This window comes from Chrysemys picta, chromosome 2 (genome assembly GCF_011386835.1).
Source record: "Chrysemys picta bellii isolate R12L10 chromosome 2, ASM1138683v2, whole genome shotgun sequence".
Lineage (NCBI taxonomy): Eukaryota > Metazoa > Chordata > Testudines > Emydidae > Chrysemys > Chrysemys picta.
In genome coordinates, this window is record NC_088792.1 from 179,891,485 (window position 1) to 179,910,624 (window position 19,140).

At 42.8% G+C, this 19,140-nt stretch overlaps 1 protein-coding gene across 9 annotated transcripts in view; it reads left to right on the forward strand.

Annotated features, from left to right (window-relative positions):
* The first annotated feature begins 7,229 nt into the window (after window positions 1-7,229).
* The window catches only part of LOC135981639 (nuclear pore complex protein Nup153-like), a 65,038-nt gene continuing 53,127 nt past the window's right edge, over window positions 7,230-19,140 (forward strand). For 7 of the 9 annotated variants that reach the window (XM_065584999.1, XM_065585002.1, XM_065585001.1 and 4 more), the window contains exon 1: window positions 7,230-7,389. In XM_065584999.1, the coding sequence (XP_065441071.1) occupies window positions 7,288-7,389 (102 nt within the window). In that variant the 5' untranslated portion in view covers window positions 7,230-7,287. The remainder of the gene's footprint in view (window positions 7,390-19,140) is intronic. The other 2 variants (XM_065585000.1, XM_065585005.1) reach the window with 1 other exon arrangement.

Below are 19,140 nucleotides of genomic sequence, written 5' to 3' on the forward strand. Positions count from 1 at the left end.
TCAGTTGTAACGTGCAAAGGGAGGTGTGTATACAGAGACTCCATTGGGACTTAACTGTTCTCATATTCACACCCTGTGTGTTGGGGGAGCTGGAAGAAGGTGTATGTTCCTCCATTTCTTTCAGTTGGACTCTGAATCGGAGGAGTCCAATTGAAAGACTTCACTACCTATATATAGGACTTTAATCCTTAAGGACAATAAAGTATGTTGCAGGTACAGGGATCCCTTCACTGTGTGTGTAGTTTGAGCCTGAAACTGAAGAATAAAGTTCTTAAGGAGCCACGTGAAAAGAAACTACTGTCATTACTGATTTTTTTGCCAGTATCAAGGCTATGGAAGATGCCATACAGTCTTTTAACTGTCACAAGTAATCAGGACCTCACTTTCACATCTGATCCTGGCACCAGCAATATGACATGCTTGTTTTGTTAGGTTGGTGGGAAGGTCATCATTCTAGCTTGTTTAGTCTCTAGTATGATTCATAACGTAAGTGAGGTTTGTAAACCATGTACTGTATCATTACACATTTTTAATAACTGATAAATACAATGGTGGTTGAATCAATGCTCTTTTTTTTTTTTTTTTTAAATAATGCAAATACCTAATCATTGCTAGTTAATCCCTTGTACTATAGCTAATGGTGAATTTGGTTCTGAAGTGCAGTGGGCTTAAATTTAGTGTTATGACTTGATTTCAGAGCTTCAGTTTGATACAGTTGTTAGTTTTCTGATAATTTGTTAAAAATAAAGTGGCCAAAACAAAATCTGGGAGGGCTGCCTAAATGGCAAGCAATGGGCCAATTGTGTAACCAGAAGGGGTTCAAATAGCTTTCCCTCCTTTAAGGGGCTGACTGGTGGGAGTTTGCAGACTTCACTTATTGTGCTGTTTCTGTACAGACCAATAGTAGCAGATGAGGAAAAACAGGCTGCTAAAGAATGCAACAGTAACACAATGAGTGCAGTTCACCCACAGTGCGGTGTCTCCATCTTTCCACTCAACTACTCCGCGTGCCCTATGCCACTATTGGCTTTTCTGACTGCTGACCAGAAATTTCTGTTGCTGCTGCTGCTTTCTCTTACCTGCTGTTGGATGCTCTCCCAGCCCTGCCTCTGCTAGGCAGATAGAATTTATACTGGAAGATGCCTCTCATAGACCTGTTAAGCTGTGAGAGTGGAACAGGACCCATAACACAAAGAGCCTTCTGTATGGCAGGGGGCGCAGCAACATAGAGTGCCATCACCAGTACCTTCCTCCCTGCTATTAAGAGCTCCCATGAAGAGCTTGCCCAGTCAGTTCATAGTGTGAAGTGACCAGCTTTGCATCCAGACCTACAGTTTGGGAACCCCTTGAAGAGGGGACTGAAAGAGGAACTGGTGGTCTGGAGGGAGAGTTGATGGATGTGTGTGGGGAGGAGAAGGGAGAGTAATTGATAGACTCAAGGGGAACTGAGGGGGTGAGGGAGAGGGGACAGTGATGTATGTGTAGGCCCCTCAAACCTTGATGGAGAAGGACTTCAAGACCTTTGCAGCTCTGGAAACTGAACTCACTTTATTGATATAATTTGCCTGTGGTGTTGAGCTCCAGAGTGTGTGGCTTGAATTTTGTACATTGGTAGCAGTGACCCCTACACCTCTGACATGTAAGCTACCTAATTTGGGGTCCAACCTCTATGAAGTTTGTAAGCCCCAGATACAGTAGCTGCATGTCATTGCTAAACCCTGGTACAATTGTGCCCTGTAGTCCCCCTGCCCATGCATGATTCTCACTTGGGGCCAATGCCCCCAATGTGAGTCACGTAGTCCAGGGCTTCCCAAATTGTGGGCTGTGGCCCAAATGTGGGCTACAACACAATCCTGGGTGGTCCACTAGCAAAACTGCATTCTCCAATCAAGTTAGAGGCAGAGACTGGGGGGGGGGAGGGGGCTTGTAGGGGCATTGCCCCCCCCCCCCCCCAACTGCATCTTTCCATTCCCCTCCCAACCCTGGCCCCTCAGCACAGCTCCAGAACACACAGCCACATCCACTTGCCCTGCCTGACAGAGCCTGTGCAGGGAAAGCATGTGGGGCTGCACTCAAGGGTTGGAGTCAGCAAGGGGCTGAAAACTGAAGATGAGATCTGGTTGAGCCTCAATAACGTGTCCCCAGCTGAAAAAACTGTACAAGGAGAAGCAGGTACTTCCACCCCATTAAGAAGACTCCTGGCCCGTAAGTTATTTTATATATTTATTTACAATATTTGATTATTTTTTAATTAGCAGAGAGTAGGGTTAGGTCTTTACTTATAAAGCACAGAAATTCAGATTTTACACTTAAAAAAAAATGAAAATGTAATATAGTGTTCAAAGTTGGACAACACAATGTGGCTTTTTTTTTTAACAATTTTGTTAAAACCGTTGTTTTGCTTATTTCCAGTTTTATACCAAATTGAGTTTTCCCTGTTTGAACACCACACTTTGGTCTCAACATTTTTTTTAACATGTAGTTTTACTATAATGGGGTTTCAAAGATTTTTAAGCATTTCTTTGTATGCCCTAGCACTATGCACTCAATCATTTACGTTTAAAATGAAAAGGAAATGTACATTGTTTGTTTATTTCCTGTGAAATTTATATGTAAGTAATCTTGAGGAAAATTATTAATTTTAATGAAGTGTTAATAGTGGGCCACAGTGCCTATTGCAGTTGTACAGGTGGGCATCAGGGAAAAAAGTTTGGGAACCCCTGACATAGTCAACCTGGTCTAAGGTCTGAAGAATATTTTGCCCCTCTCAGGCTCGGCCCTACTAAAATGCTCCAGCCTTTGATACCTCACAAGACTCCGCATTCCATCCACTGCCAGCGAAGGGAGCATCTCAGGCCCACAGGGACCAATGGTTCTGTGGTTCCCTCTCCCCCATTCCAGCCCTGCCAGAGGCTGGGGGACAGTGGGAGGGGTGTCCTTTCCCTGTTATCCAGTCAGCCCTGCTCGTTCCCTGAGCCAGGAGGCCATGGCTCTAGGGGTCTGAACTGATTAGCTGTTTACTCAGGCTCTCCAGGCCTTGAGTGCTGCTGCTCCTCCTTTTCCATTCCCTGAGTCACAAACTGGCTGTAAAACTGTCCTGTGCCTCTTGGGTTGGAGAGAGGGGCTGGGGGTGTTCCCAGGTGGCATGAGGATGAGGCTAGGGCGGTTTTGGGTTGGGGCTTCGGTAGAATGTACCTTTCCCCTGTCTTGCCCCCCATGTTCAGCACTTGGCTCCAGGACAGGGAAGTGACACTTCAAGAGCCTGTGAAGCCATCACCCCAGAGCCCCTAAAAAACTACATAGGGTCCCCTGCCCTGGAACTGAGAACATGGTGGGAAGAGGGAGCTTTGGGACTGGGTAGTGGTTAGAGCCAGGTGGAGGAGGAGGAGGAAGGAAGTGAGCAGTTCCTTCATAAAGGGTGTAGCTTCCGCAGATGCACATAGTTAATATCAAGGCACCTACACCACGAGCTTCTAGAGGGTGGTGCCCATTGGGCCATTTGCCCCTCTCTCCCATTCTCTTGCAGAGGGCTCCATGATATAAAGGGGGAGTGGCCCCAACCACCCTTCCTTTCCTTCTCATCCTTCCCAAGAGCAGTGCTAGGCACGCTAGGCACTGTATAAACACATTGTCAGAGACAATCCTTGGCCCCAAAATTATTTCATGTTGTTATTATTATTTATTAACTTATACTAGCACCCACTAAGGGCTTGATTCAGGAGAAGTGCTATAACATAACTTTGTAGTTTCTCCAACCATCTATGCAGTTATCCCTCAAGAATCCTGAATCTAAGTAGTGGATGTAAGATTGTATCTCTTGCAGATTGCTGATCCCTACTGTTGAGTGTCCATCCTGGGGCTGAAACAGTCCCAGTTCTCATTTAGGTTTATAAAGCAACTATGCAAAGTATTTAACTAGTAGCTTCTGTCACTTCCCCCTTGGTATCTTGGATTTGGCCTTACCATCCAATCTGCAAGCTGGGACCAAGGACTGGCCTGATCATGCTCCAACTGGGATTTACTGGTGCAAATGAGTTACAGGCTTCTGCACCCCAAGCTGGAGGAAGAAAAAACAGGATCTCTGGATTTAGAAGTGGAGCACAGACACGTGTGGCTCACCATCCTGGCTGAGGAAGGAACAGATGGTCAGTTTCTCCATGGAGGCTAGTGAAAAAGTCTCACCAAAATTTCTACTCCTTGTTCAGAAGTCTATTGGTGTGCTGCAAATAGTGAATGAGACCCCATAAGTGGTTGGGGGTGAGTGGATTTTGGAAGGTTAAAGACTTTGGGGTAGGTTGGAGCCAGATGGATGGGGGCGGACAATATAGACTGTGAATAATTTAGGAAGGAGAAGGGCAATTGGGAAGAAGGAATTGATGCAGGGAAGGAGAAGATGAGATATGTAGTGGGAGAAGGGAGAGATCACTGCTCTACAAAAGGGATGGGGAGGTGCATAAGTCCCTAAATGTTGGTGTCCAAGTTAGAAAATGTTGATGTAACACAGTTTTTATGTCAACTTGATTTTATACTTGTGCACAACAGTCTGGGGCTGTGATGGGAACTCATAATGGGCATGCTTGGTGCATGCCACAGGCAAACTCCTGTAGTATTTCCACTGTTTCTGTGGAGTCTGCTAACAATGAACAACTCTTCCCATTGTCCCAAGCAACCCTGCCTCAGTCTCCCTCACTTGGCTTCTTGTCCCATTCTCTTCAGCTCATTCTAGTCTACCAGCACTGCTTCTAATAAGGGTTACATTATTTACATAGAATTCTTCCTGTCAAGACTTTCCATGCCATTCCTCCTGACTTAATTTTATTCCCATCCAAATTTATTTAAAGCCTGTCGCTCCCTGATTGATTTTCTTTCAGCAGTTTGGAAGGGCTGCTTTTCATTGACTCCTGTGGTGTGTCCATAGTTTCTGTGAAGTCTGCGGGCTGGGACAACAATGAAGGACTTTGCCCATTCTGTTTTAACAGGGCATCCATTGGTCTTTCAGCCTCAACTAAACAGTGTTCTCAGTTTCTGGGGTAGCCAAGTTGGAATTCTGACTCTCTGGTATCTTCTCAGATGAACCTTCTGGGTAATTTTGGGCTTAGTCCTGCGATCCACCTGTTTTGCTATTCACCACTTCATTTATTCTTGTCAATACTGTACAGAATCCCTCCCAAGGTTAATCAGTTTTAGGGCTCCTACCTTTCCTTCCACTAAGAATGTGGAATCAGATTGTCTCTCTTTCCCCCCCCCTCCCACCCCCCAAAAAAGTTTCCCCCTATGAACTTTATGGTTGAAGTCTTTTTTTCATTTTCAAATGGTTTCAAATTTTCCCAAGGAAATGTGTGCTTTTTCAGTTTGGGGCTGTGGAATATCTATATCGTTCAAATGATCCAAATTCCTTTGCTCCTTCCCAGAAACTCTACAGGAGATTTCCTGGGGTCCCTAGTTTGTCCAAACATGAGGTGAACTGGGGTTCTTTTTGTACTTTAAATGATTCATTATTTTTGATGGCCTATAAGATACCAGAGATGCTGGTTACAGTCTGTTTGATGCTGTTCTGAAAAGGTAGCCTGCTTAACCTTTTTTTGACCCATTCCACCTTCCCACACAATTGTGGTGTGAGTCTTATGGATTTCTAGAATCTTATAAACCTGTTGAAATACTTTTGATTCATATTTTTTCCCTTGATCTGTGTGCCAATCATCTAGAACCCCAAATCTGGTGAAGAATAAGTTCAGTAAAACTTCAGTGACTGGCGCAGCCTTTTTGTTCCTTATTGATTAAGATTCAGGCCATTTTGTAAAGAAGTCCATCCTATATTTGTGAACTGCTCTCCATAATGAGAAAGAGAACCAGACAGAAATAATAAATAGGCATGTCATGAATGATTGACTGTTTCTTCTCCAGCGATCAGTGAAGGCAATTTGTGGGGCAACATCTTCTCTATTAAATCTATCTGGAAGGGCATTTTTATATTTTACTGCATAGTTGACATAGATTTATAAATATAATGGGCCAGATCATCATCTGGTATAAATCAGCATCACTTCATTGACTTGTTTTAAGCAGCTAAGGTTTGGCCCTTTGTGTGTGTGTGTTTGTATTAACACTTATTTAACTGTTTCAGAGTAACAGCCGTGTTAGTCTGTATCCGCAAAAAGAAGAACAGGAGTACTTGTGGCACCTTAGAGACTAACAAATTTATTAGAGCATAAGCTTTCGTGGACTACAGCAAGTGGGCTGTAGTCCACGAAAGCTTATGCTCTAATAAATTTGTTAGTCTCTAAGGTGCCACAAGTTCTCCTGTTCTTCTTTTTATTTAACTGTAGTGGCTACATTTTTGCTAGACATGTTGGTCTGACTTCACCTAGAAATAGTTCTGACTCTTATGTGTCACTTACAAATCATCTATAAAGGACTTATCTCCGTTGGCCCAGCATGTGCTTCTCCATGCTCACTGCTCTTCCCTGCACCACAACAAAACAACTCCGTCCCTCCACTTGCACGGTGGGCTTTTATAACAGCCAACCAGAATCTGGCCCCCAGTAATTGGTTTATGGACCAAAGCAGTTATGGATCCAGTGGCAGGTGTTACTTTTCTTTACCACATTTTCTGATTATACTGTTTCAAATCTTTTTGATCGCTGCAGAGATTATCCACCAGAGTATGTGCTTGCGTAACCTGAATTTACACACCACCATTGCCAACCTAAGCCTCTAAAAACGCTAAACAAACCATGCGATAGCCTTAAAAAAATCACACGATGGTGGGGTTCTGCGTATTTGCCTGTGAGGAGTTTTTGCTCAATGCAAGCTGCGATTGGAGCTGGGGAAAAAAACACCCCTGGCCAGAACCTGGCTCGGTCTCTACCTGCCCTTCCCCTATCGCCAGCGCCTACAGCCCCTGCCACTTCCCGAAACTACACTTCCCATGAGCGTTTGAGGTGGGGAGCGCTCGCTGCTGGGTAAGACGCAGCAGGATGACGCATCCCGTTGTGCGCGAGTTAGTGACGCAACCTGCCCGGGCGGGCGCTGTGTGGTTGGTCGGACGGGGGGGAGGGGTGCACGGAGTCGGCCGCGGCGCGGGCGGGACGGAGCCGGCAGCCAGCAGCAAGCGCGTGAGGCCCCGGAGTCCGCGAGACAGGCCTTGATGCGCGTGGCGGGGGCATCTCCATAGTGACAGTGACAGCACAGAGGGGAGGAGGGAGCGCGCGGCGCGGCCAGGCCGCGGGGGGAAGGGGGAGCGAGCGGGGGCCGGGCCCGCTCTGCGCCGGGGGGCCGGATCCCAGCATGGCCTCGGGCGGGGGAGGCGGCGACGGCAGCGGAGGGGGGAAGATCCGGACCCGGCGGTACCACCTGGGCGCCTCGAAGCCCTACCCGAGAAACAAGCAGGTGAGAGGCCGGGGATGGGCCGCGCCGCTCTGCCAGGCCGGGGGCTCTGACTCACGGGGGCCCGCGGGGTCTGGGAGCCGCCGGGCTGGGCGGAGGATCCCCGGCCTATCCAGGCCCCGCGGGCTGGGGACCCACGTGGAGCCCGGGGGCGGTGGGGCCGCGTGGGGGATCGGGCTGCCGGAGCTGCGGGAGGGCGCTGGGGGCGTGTGAGGAGCCACGGCCCGGGGTTGGGGGACAAGGGACTGGGGGCCTGTGGGGGAGGCTTTCCCATGCGCTGGGGCCGGTATGCATGTGTGGGGGTTTCCTCTCGGGCAGCGGGGAGGGGTTTGGGATTTCCCTCTGGGAGCGCGCGGGGGGCGGGAGTTAGGGATTTCCTGCCTTTTTTTCGGTGAAGCTGGGAGGGGTCACTGGAGGGAAGAGGAAACGTGTTTAGCAGTTGGTGCCATGTGTGAATTAACCCCGTCTCAGTTTGCTTCAAACAGCTTTGACGGGGCGGGAACGGGGGAAAGAAAAGCGTTGGAAGGAAAAATCTGGAGAGCGTTTCCTGTCACAGAGACGAGCTGGTGTAGGGTGCAGATTTTCCCAGGATGTAAACTTTGACTCTGCCCATCGTGTAATATCTCTGGGCCTTTGGGATGGTGTAGCTCCACTCTTGATACAATCTTCTTTTTCTATACTGCTCAACTTACTGGTTGCTTTCCAACTCAGATTGCCAAAATATATTTATATATTAGCAGGAATGTTTTGGGTTCACTTTTGGGCAAACATTATACACAATCAGGATAAACTTCTAGAATGACATTATCTTAAATAGGTGTTTAGTTAGCATACAGTGAATTTTGAGATTTGAATGTCTTTAAGATCAAACCAACCAAATTTTTAATTCTTATGTACAAGTTTCAAAACATCATACAAACCACTTTGTAAGGGCAGTGTGCAGTTAGTTGTCCTTGTGATAATTTCAGTAGGCGAATAGTTCATAATCTTCAACCGCTCATATAAATTGTTCTGGTAGTTCATTCTTTGTATATCTGTTGCTAGCATATTTTGGGTGCTAATACAGTATAAGTAATAACAGTATTTAAAAAAACTTTTAATTGTTTTTTTAATCTTGCTGAAGTGGTGGATAAATAACAAAATAACTTGTTTATATATTATAGCGCTTGACATTGCAGGGCATTTATAGATAAAAATCCAGAAACTAGATGGGATGGCTGGTGGACAGGCAAATAGATCCTTCATTATTAGTGTGTGTGTTTCTAGGAGTTTTAGGGTGCTCAGATACCTATGTACTGTACAAATCTCATCTGTGTGGGTATATATGTATGCATTTGGGAATGTCTTTATGTAAATTGTTGAACTAGGTTAATACAAATTCAGTTATGTTCTGTTTGTATATAAAGTGAAGGACTATCCAACATAAATCTCATAACATACTGCTTCTCAGAATAATAGAAAGGAATTGTAATTTTTCTACAGCCTTAAGTATACGTATACAATTGTGTAACACTGTTCTGCATCTGTCCCTGAAGCTCTAGGACAGGGGTTCTCAAACTGGGGGTCGAGACCCCTGAAGGGGTCACGAGGTTATTACATGGAGGCTGACAGCTCGTGACCCCTCACCCCAAACCCCGCTTCACTTCCAGCATTTATAATAGCGTTAATTAAAAACACTTTTTTGTATATTTTATATGGGGGGTTTCACTCAGTGGCTTGCTATGTGAAAGGGGTCACCAGTACAAAAGTCTGAGAACCACTGCTCTAGGAGATAGTAGTTTAATTACATTTAAACAGTAAAAATGAGTTTCTTCATCTCGAAGTGTAGTATTGAAACATTTGTGTAAAAGCTAAAGAAGTATTGAAATAGCAAGTAATGAATGTGTTGATCACTGCTAGTTGAGGAGTGACTTTGAAGGAGATGTATGGAAACGTTTAAATAGTAATTATGGACCTAATCCTCTAGTCTGAATGCACCAGTTGTGTTGTCTTTGTATATTCCCAATGGGTTCATTTGGATAAGTGCTGAAGTAAGGAATATTGGGAATATTTGGAGGATCAGGCCCCAAGAATAGATACTTGAATGTACTGGTCAAATTTACAGATGTAACGTGGTGTAATAAGAAGAAAATTGTTTTCTTTATTGTAATACTTTAAAACTCAGTTTTTCAGGCAAAAATTATAAAGCCTGAAAGCACAATTCTTTGTTTTTCCCCCTTGGGTAAATCAATTTTTACTGGCCAGGCTTTTTAAAGCCTGCCACCAACCTGTATGTTCACTTTAAGGTTCAGACTAGTGGTTTTAATCTTGGGGATATGTCATCTGTAGTTTTAAGGATTTGACTACCTTTTTGTGCAATGGTGTAAAAAGTGACTTGCACTGGCTTACCTGTGTTTGAAACCTGGGTAAGCTGCACCAGTGTAGTATGTCTTCACAAGGGGTTTGCACTAGTGCAACTACATTGATGTAGTTTTAGCAGGGGTGGGCAAACTTTTTGGCCTGAGGGCCACATCTGGGTATGGAAATTGTATGAATGCTCATGAAATTGGGGGTTGGGGTGCAGGAGGGGGTGAGGGCTCTGGCTGGGGGGCAGGCTTTGGGGTGGGGCTGGGGATAAGGGCTTGGGGTGCAGGAGGGTGCTCCGGGCTGGGACCGAGGGGTTTGGAGGGCAGGAAGGGGATCAGGGCTGGGGCAGTGGGTTGGGGCGCGGGAGGGGGCCCGGGGCATAGGTTCCAGGCGTTTTACCTCAAGCAGCTCTCAGAGGCAGCGACATGTCCCCCCTCTGGCCCCATTCGCAGGCACCGCCCCTGTAGCGCCCATTGGCCGCAGTTCCTGGCCAATGGCAGCTGCAGGGGCAGCGCTTGGGGTGGGGGCAGCATGTGGAGCCCCCTGCCTGACCCTACGCGTAGGAGCCAGAGGGGGGACATACTGCTGCTTCCAGGAGCCGTGCACAGCAAGGCAAGTTCTGGACCCTGCTCCCCAGCTGGAGCACCAGAGCAGAGCAAGCCCTGGACCCCGCTCCCGAGCAGGAGCTCGAGGGCCAGATTAAAACATCTGGAGGGCTGGATAGTTTGCCCACCTCTGAGCTATAGTATTGCAGCCTCCTCCCAAGTCCTGGTCATGCAAGTTGCTTTGAGCATGTGGAACCCTACTGAAGTCAGTGAGGCTTGATGCCTGGGTCTGCGTGTGCAGAGCAGTTTCAGACCTAATCCTGCATCTACCAGTGCTTTAAATCATTATTTTTTCATGTGCACACGAACAATCCCTGATTCTAAACTGTTGGTTGTTTTGCTTCTGAGTGACATGAAATACAAGAGCCAAAAGAAATAAAAAAATTGTCATATATCTGAACTACCTGCCCTGTTCTGTGAGGAACATCTGATTGCTGCTGAATCATCCTAGGAAGAAAAATGTTTCATGATTAGGCATAACTTTTAGAATTTTGCAATCAACCGTATAATTTGGTGATGTTCTGCAAATGAGACAGATATTTTTTAGTTTAAGAATAATAATGTTCATTTGACTATTTTGTGTGTCTGTCTCTACATGCTTTAGTTCAGTAGTAGGCTGGTGTAAGAAACTGAACACTAACAGGTTTTTAAAGTTTGTCTTTTCTTTCAAGAATTGGGCTATAGTTCATTTCAGCACATATTTTATCTCTGGTACCTTCTATTCGTAAGTGGCAACCATGTTATCAAGAACAGTGTTTAACTATGATTCTTGTTAGCAGGTATTAACACAGTTTCTGCCATCAGCATAAAAAATGACTCCTACTCTACTGGGGCCTATCTACACTGAGAATTTTTAGCAGTTGTCTCGCATTTAGTCTAGCAGTTGTGTCAGTAAAACTGGAAATGCCAATGTAGAGTGGGTGCAGGCATTTTTACCAATTTTCATCTATCTCAACTCACTTTCAATGCAGCTTAGCATAGTTTTGTGAAACGGTTTATAGCACTGTTCATTAGTGTATATTGCCCAGGGACCTCATATTAGCATGCAGTTCCAGCACAAATGTAGACAAGACTGTCGGTTCATAACAGTCCTTATTGGTATATACTTCAGTTCTGTCTCAAGGATTAGGTTCTTTCATTCCCAATGGAAGAATAAAGTTTGTAATGCAGAAAAGTCCTTTCTGAAGGAGAGAAATAATGTTTACATCCGCTTTTGTATATTATCCTAGGTAGTTTATCCATCAATTTAGAACATGAGATTCTCTCTGAACAAGAACATGCCTAAATTATTTTGTTTAAATTACTGTTTCTAAAAGTGGTCCGTGGACCATGGCTGACTTACGGAAAACTGACAGATCATGTGGTGCAGGCTCTTCTATTTTTCCAGCTGCTGTGTCACATGAAAGACAGCTAAAAAATGATTGAATTGTTCATAATATTTTTCTGATATTGTATTAATGCATAAACATCATGCAACTGCAAATTGTGAAAGGGAGGTATTCTGCACAGTCCTGACACAGGAGAAAAAGTGGTCCCCAGTATAATCTTTCTGTTAATACATGATCTGCTATGAAATGTTGAGAATCCCTGGTCTCTACTACATTTTGTATAATACACCCCTGTGGTCACTGGTGCTATAGAAGTAATAATTATGCTGGGTATTCCAAAATGCCACTTTGCAGAAACCCTTTCTTGTAGTCAGTGTTTTTAATTTTGACTCATTAAAACAGAACTTTAGGATTATTCCTCAGTTGGTCCACTCTTTCTGTATTTAGTCTCAAATCTGATTCTTTCCAAGAATAGCCATGAAAAATTTGGACAACTTTCATGCGTTGCCATCAGATATATCTCAGTCTGTCCCATTGTCTGGGCATTCACCAGATTGAGTGGTTTATTTCTTTATGACACTTCAAATATCTGCCATTTCTTCTTTATCCCATTGTCAAAACGCTTATTGAAGGCTTGTGCACACAAAGTTGCACTGGTTTAATTAAAAATGGGAATTTAAATCAATATTTTTAAACAGATAGAAACCCCTGTGTGGATGCTCTTATTTTGGTTTTAGAGCTGTCCTTTCTGGTTCAGTTTGACTGCTGGGAACAGGTTTAAGATAAACTGAAATAAGCGACTCTTAGTCCTGGTCTACACGGGGGGGGGGGGGGGGAGGGGGGGGGAAGATCGATCTAAGATATGCAACTTCAGCTACAAGAATAGAGTAGCTGAAGTCGAGAAGTCGACGTGACTTAGATTGACTTACTTCACGTCCTCACGGCGTGCGATTGACGGCCGCCACTCCCCCGTCGACTCTGCTTCCGCCTCTTGCCCTGATGGAGTTCAGGAGTCGATGGGGAGTGCGTTCGGGGATCGATTTATCGCATCTAGACGAGAAGCGATCCATAAATCCCCGATAGATTGATCGCTACCCACCGGTCGGGAGGGTAGTGTAGACATACCCTTACATTAAAATGAAAGCAAAGAGGATTACTCCACTTTAATTAACCTGATTTAAAAATTATTTAAAGGGTGGTCAGTGATGGAAAGTTATACTCCTAGCTACTGAGCTGTGAACTTAAACCAGTATAACTCGAAGTGTGGATATTTTTATTCTGGAAAAAGTGTGTGTTCCCAGGTTTATTTAACTTAAAGCCTCTTTCTAAGTGACATAACATTTTTATTCTCGAGTAAATGTTCACACAGGGAGTTGTATCAATTTTACTATATCTGTTTAACTATACCAGTATAATTATAACTGGTAAAACTTTCTTGTGTAGACAAATCGTAAGTTAAACCAGTGCAACTTTCCCATGTAGACAGGGCCTAACACTTCAGTATTCTCTAAACTTCATCTCTCATTTCCATATTTCTCCTACTTACAATGCTGTTGTCAATTGGCATAGCTATAATTAAAATATTTGTGGTAAACTTGGTATACTGTGGCTTGCATTTTTAACAAGTGTTAGCTAATGCGTGTTAAAATCCTAGAGTAGACAGTTGTAGTTTTAACACAGGTTAATTGGTTAAAGTAAACCCTGGAGTCCGCCAAGCAGTGAATTGTTTGCTGTCAATCTGGACTGGACTTGAACTAGTGACCTGGCAGTGAAAGGCTCTGAATCCCATTATCAGTCCCCTAAGTCACCCAGACCACTGAGTTTGTAAGCTGATTTAAAATAGTGGTTGAATTCTGGTGTGTGTGTGTGAGTGTGTGTGTGTAAAAGATGTTAGCTTCTCCTTCCACCCTTAAATAAAAAGGTTAATATTTTTACATGCAGTTTGAAAAGGAGCTAACAAAACAGCCTATCTTAATTCTCTAACTTTAAAATAACAAATTGCTCTAGTAGTGTTCAGAAGCACAGAAAGATATTTTTCATATTTTTAAAAAGATATTGGTTGGCTCACCTCAGTTCTCCAAGTGTACTGATGGGTTGGTAGCAGTAAGAATTATAGAATACTGTAGGCTATTTTTTATAGATACACACTCCAAAATATTTGGATAAAGCACAATTTGAACTTTTTTCCCACATAAAATTTGGGGTTCCTTTGAGACAGATATTAGCTCCATGTTCTTTACAAATTATTTGCAGGCTTTTGGTTTCTTTAGTGTGAATCTCTTCAGTTTGGCTTATGCAAATTATTTAGTGGAGGCTGTCATGTTAACATTTAGATTCTTTATACAAAGTGTAGAAATATATATAAATTAACATATTCCATTCATGGTTTTTTTTTTTTACTGCAGCTATTACTATGCAGTTGGAGGCTGGTCTACATTGTCTTAAAAAAATTGAAATCAAGTGAATTAAATTAGTGCAGATCTCTAATATAGCTGTACTTAAACTGATTTAACCCTCACTTTAAATTATTTTAACTTAATTTGCTTAGTAAGGGTCAAACAAGTTTAAGTATATCTGTATTAATGAGTTGCACTGTATTAATGAGATCAGTTTTTAATAGCCTTAATTAAACTGGTGCAACTTTTCTAATATAGGCAAGTCCTGATTGCCTTCCAGTAGTGCATTAAGTGACATGACTACCATCTGTGTTGGAAAATTTAGGCACTAAAGGAGCAATGTCCTGAATCTTCACAGTACACCTCTACCCCAACATAATGCGACCCGATATAACATGAATTCGGATATAACGCGGTAAAGCAGCGTTCCGGGGGGACAGGGCTGCGCACTCTGGCAGATCAAAGCAAGTTTGATATAACGCGGTTTCACCTATAACGCAGTAAGATTTTTTTGGCTCCCGAGGACAGCATTATATCGGGGTAGAGGTGTATATGATGCTACTTATGGCTTTCAGTGTGCTTACCTCATGTTAATTAAAATAAAAAAACTGCTAATGAAATCTTAAAATTACAGATATAAATACACACAAGTAGGGAAATGGGTATTAACATTAGTGACATTAACTTGCCCACATTCAGTATATATTTTTGATTTCCACTTTGCAACCTTAACAGTGCCTTAATATATAATATTAAATTGATGTTTCTTGTGTTTTGTTTTTTTGAGAGACACAAAATGCTTGTGACTGACTGTGTTTGCATTTAAATAGTTCCAATTTGGTTTTGATGTTCACACCTCAATTGAAATTAACAGAGCAGAAGAGCTGTTATTACCATCTTTGCTGCTATTTGGCTGCAGACATCTTCCATATAGGTTAAGAACATATTGGGGCACCTTAATCTTTGCCAGAGAAAAAGAAAATTGGGGCTGGTCTACATTAGACAAGGTACACCCACATATTCAAACCCCTAGTATAGATTCACTTAAGCAGTTTTCAATCTTACATCTGTTTAGCTTAAGTCAATTTAAGCTAAACTGATATAAACAAGGTTTAAACTGATTCAAGTGTATCTATATTAGGGATTTACTCTGGTGTAACTAGATCAATTTTAAATCTGTTTATAAAAATTGCACTGGTGTAACTAATGAACAGTTCTTTATGTTATTAATAGAAGATTAGAATGTACAAAACACTGCAGAATGAATCAGGAATTGTAGACAACCATGATGAAACCTCAGAATCTGCCATTTTTGCAATCACAGGTTTCTCTTCTCCCTGATGTTCCGTCAGTCTTCAGAGGAACTTGTTGTGTGCTTCAGTGGATACGTACAATCTCCCTTAAGTAAACTGTCCAAGTGGCAATTCTTGCGTTTATCAGACTGGTCAGAGAACACATAGCAGGATTAGACAAAATGTAGATTTAAAAACTCTTGAGCCCTGACTAAAGTAACTACAACTTCCACTGTTGCTACCCAAAAGTGAATTTTGGGTCCTAACTCTTCTGTTGTAGACAAGGCCTCTGCATGATGCTTAAAAGTTGATAGGGCTTTGTTCAGCCATGCTAAAAATCTTAGAAGGCCATTGAGCATAATAAAGGTGATTTTTTTAGTTACCTACCTTACTTTAATATTTCCCATTTCATCACCTAAACTTAACAAGGTGCTACTTCTAAATAAGGGCTCTGTACCTGCAAAGTTTCAAACTTAAGTCTAGTCTACATTAGGATTTTACATGAGTATAGCTACGTCTCTCTGGTGTGAAAGTACACATCCCTGAGAGATGTAGCTATGCCGACCTAATCCCCGGTATAGACAGTGCTAGGTTGACGGAACAATTCTTCTTGTGCTAATGGGTGAATCCTTCCCATTGGTGTAGGTAGTGTCTATAGTGAAGTGCTAAAGAGTTTGTCAAATTCAAAAATTGTATCTTCACTAATAGGGAGGACTCCTGTGAACAAGATGAGATGAATACATAATAGGATTGGCACGTTCAGTGTTTGATTCACAATAGCCCCATCATATATCAGCTCAGTTTATAATAAGGAAGGGAGATAAAGATAGTACAGCATTGATTCTTGAAGAGTATTTGTCTTATACAAATCATATGGCTAGAGAGTAAACAAAACCAAGCCAACTGCTGACACCACTTGTAAGCAATGAGTAATTTTCCTAGAGTAGACCCTGCTACAATGCTGAAGACACTTAGGAAGTTCTGGGCAGTTAGATGACACAGTCAATGTTTAAAAGGTTGGTTAGTTTATATTAATGCTCCCAGCTGGTATTGCTGCAACAGTGGTAATGAAAGAATAAAAATTATAAGTCTTGGGTGGGCATAGCGGTCTTTTATGTTATGTATGCGTAATGGTGCTAGAACCCACTCTTTGCTAATATTGTTGATGTGCATTCTAAACAGAGTGTAGAAAAAAACAAATATTTGGGACCTGCCTACAAAATTAACCACATTTAAACATGATTGTGGTTAAGCCATATTATAGCAACTTTTTTTCTTTCTTGCATGGACAGATAACATGTTGAACTAAGTTTTAATCCTGGTTGATATGCCTACACACACACACACGTGCACTTAATTGTTTTAGAGAGAGAATGTTACTAAAGTCGGGGTAGCCGTGTTAGTTTGTATCCACAAAAACAACGAGGAGTCCGGTGGCACCTTAAAGACTAACAGATTTATTTGAGCATAAGCTTACTAAAGTGCATTTCCTTTCAACACAGTCACAAAAAATCCAGGAAATCACCAGTTAGGCTACACTAACACCCAGAGCAGCTTCAGTTCATGTAATTTATTGCTGTAGTCTCACCCGTCCCAAACCTTCAAAAACTCTTAACAAAGAAATTCCTGCTGATGCCAACTGGTATCGGCACAGTTGGGGTTCCCTATTAGACAAGGCTCTAGTGGCTTCGATTGGCTTTACTGCTATGTTAATTAAAGCTGCTAGAGCCTTGTCTTTGCTTAAGCTCCCACTGTTGTTAACATGGGTTCAGCTGAATGTGTAATAACATTAATAGGAAATTCTTTTGTAAACAAAGCGATAGATTCTTTACTTCCACAACAGACTTTCGCTTCCCATATATAACTACCCAGAAAGCACACATCCAGTTTCTCCAAATCACAAAGAAATGCAAAGGTTTAATTATGACCTCAGCAAGACATATTAAGATAAGCATACGTTGCTTCACTGTGCAAGTATATAATGAGTTTTTACAAACTTAAAAATTCAAGGTCTTAGTTAAGGTTTGTATATGAAAGTTGTGGGCTTGGGGAAAATGACAAGGATTTTTATGGAGGCAATGGCAGCAAGTGATGGATTGGGAGGTTTTGGGTTTGAGGGTAAAGAATTTGTCAAGGTAGTAGAGGTGCTTGGAGTTTGGGGGTAGGGAATGATGGGGGTAGTATATAAGGAGCGCTGGGGTACAACGCGAGAAAAAGGCAGCGTTTGGCTAGTGTTTCCTTGTTTTCTCCATCCAACAGATGCTCCTGCTGGAATTCTGTGCCACTGCACAATGCAGAATTTGCACAGAATTAATGTTCTCTGCAGAATTTTATTTTTTCATGCAGAATTTGACAGCCAGAGCCCCTGCCGTCCACGCCTGATGGTGGGAGCCCCAGTTGCCCCTTCTCCAGTTTATCTGGATTTTTGGTTATCCAATCTGGCCCCGATCCCAATTAGATTGGATAATCAGGGTTCCACTGTACTTTTATACAGCATATTTTTATATAATTAGTTTGTTTAAATGAAATATGTAATTTCACTGAAACAGAAGATAACTATCAACAAAGATGCATCAAGTTCAGTTTTAATACGCCTAGTAAGGAATCTATTTGTCAAAAAACATGTCCTGAATCTTTTACGTTGTCTGTATTGTTACAGATATACTTGCTGACAGGTATTTTGAAATAAATTACCAAATAATTGAAACTGGCATGATTATATTGTGTTATTTGACAAATAAAATATGCAGAATTTTGTAGAATTTTAAAATATTGTGTACAAAATATTTTAAATTTTTTGGTGCAGAATTCCCCCAGGAGTAAAGAGATGTGCAAAGTCTCAGTGCAGAGTGACTTACTTCCTCAGCAAACTTTATGAGATCTGGTGGGTGGAGAAAGCAATAACATTCTAGTGCTTCCCTGGTTTCTTCATTTCCTGTACTTGCATCTCCCCTAACATGGTTGCTCCCTCCTTACATGCCAGAATCCCACTACATCATACTCTACAAACCTTGCTCCCCTGTATGTTAACACAATCTCACTGCAATTTTCCCCATCATCTGACAGCCCCGGTGGCTATAGTGGCTCAGAGCAGTCTACATGATAGGATGGTAAAAGTGTCGGTATGTAGTCTACGCCAATGACTTGTCACTTCTTCGAGTGCTGATCCTTTTGGGTATTCACTATGAATGCTCTGTGTGCCTGTGACCAGAAACTCTTCATTAGCAGTGTCTGTTGGTTTGCACCTTGCACCTCCTCATGCTTTCAAATGAGGGCAGAAGGGGCAGCACAGAATGACCACCTCTCCAGAACCTTCTTTGTCCATTCTCCTCTTCTTCATTCTCCTAACTAGAATCTGTAAATATTGTAAACAATATTTTAGCTGAGATAGTTTAGTCTAGTTTTAGTGCTAATTAGTGGAGGATTGAGGGTCCTCCTCCATTACCTTCCCTTTGTCTTGTTTATCTGTTATGCCCAAGGTACCATGCTTTAAGCTTTGCCTGGCCTGACCCGGGTCTTCCTGGTGAGCAACCTGCATGACAACTGCCTGTATTGCCTTGGGGAGGTTCACATGCCCTTGAGGTGTGGCATCTCTTGCTCTTTCCCGCCATGTACCAGGTAGTCTTATGAACTCAGGCGCTGAAAACACTTCATGTAGCTCTCCATGAGACCCTGCTTGTATCCTGAACCCTCCTGCTCCTCTTCAACCTGTTTGGAGTCACTGGGCAGTGTTCCACTGCCATCTGGTACCAGTGGTTCAAAGTCATTCACCAAGAACAGGGGCTCC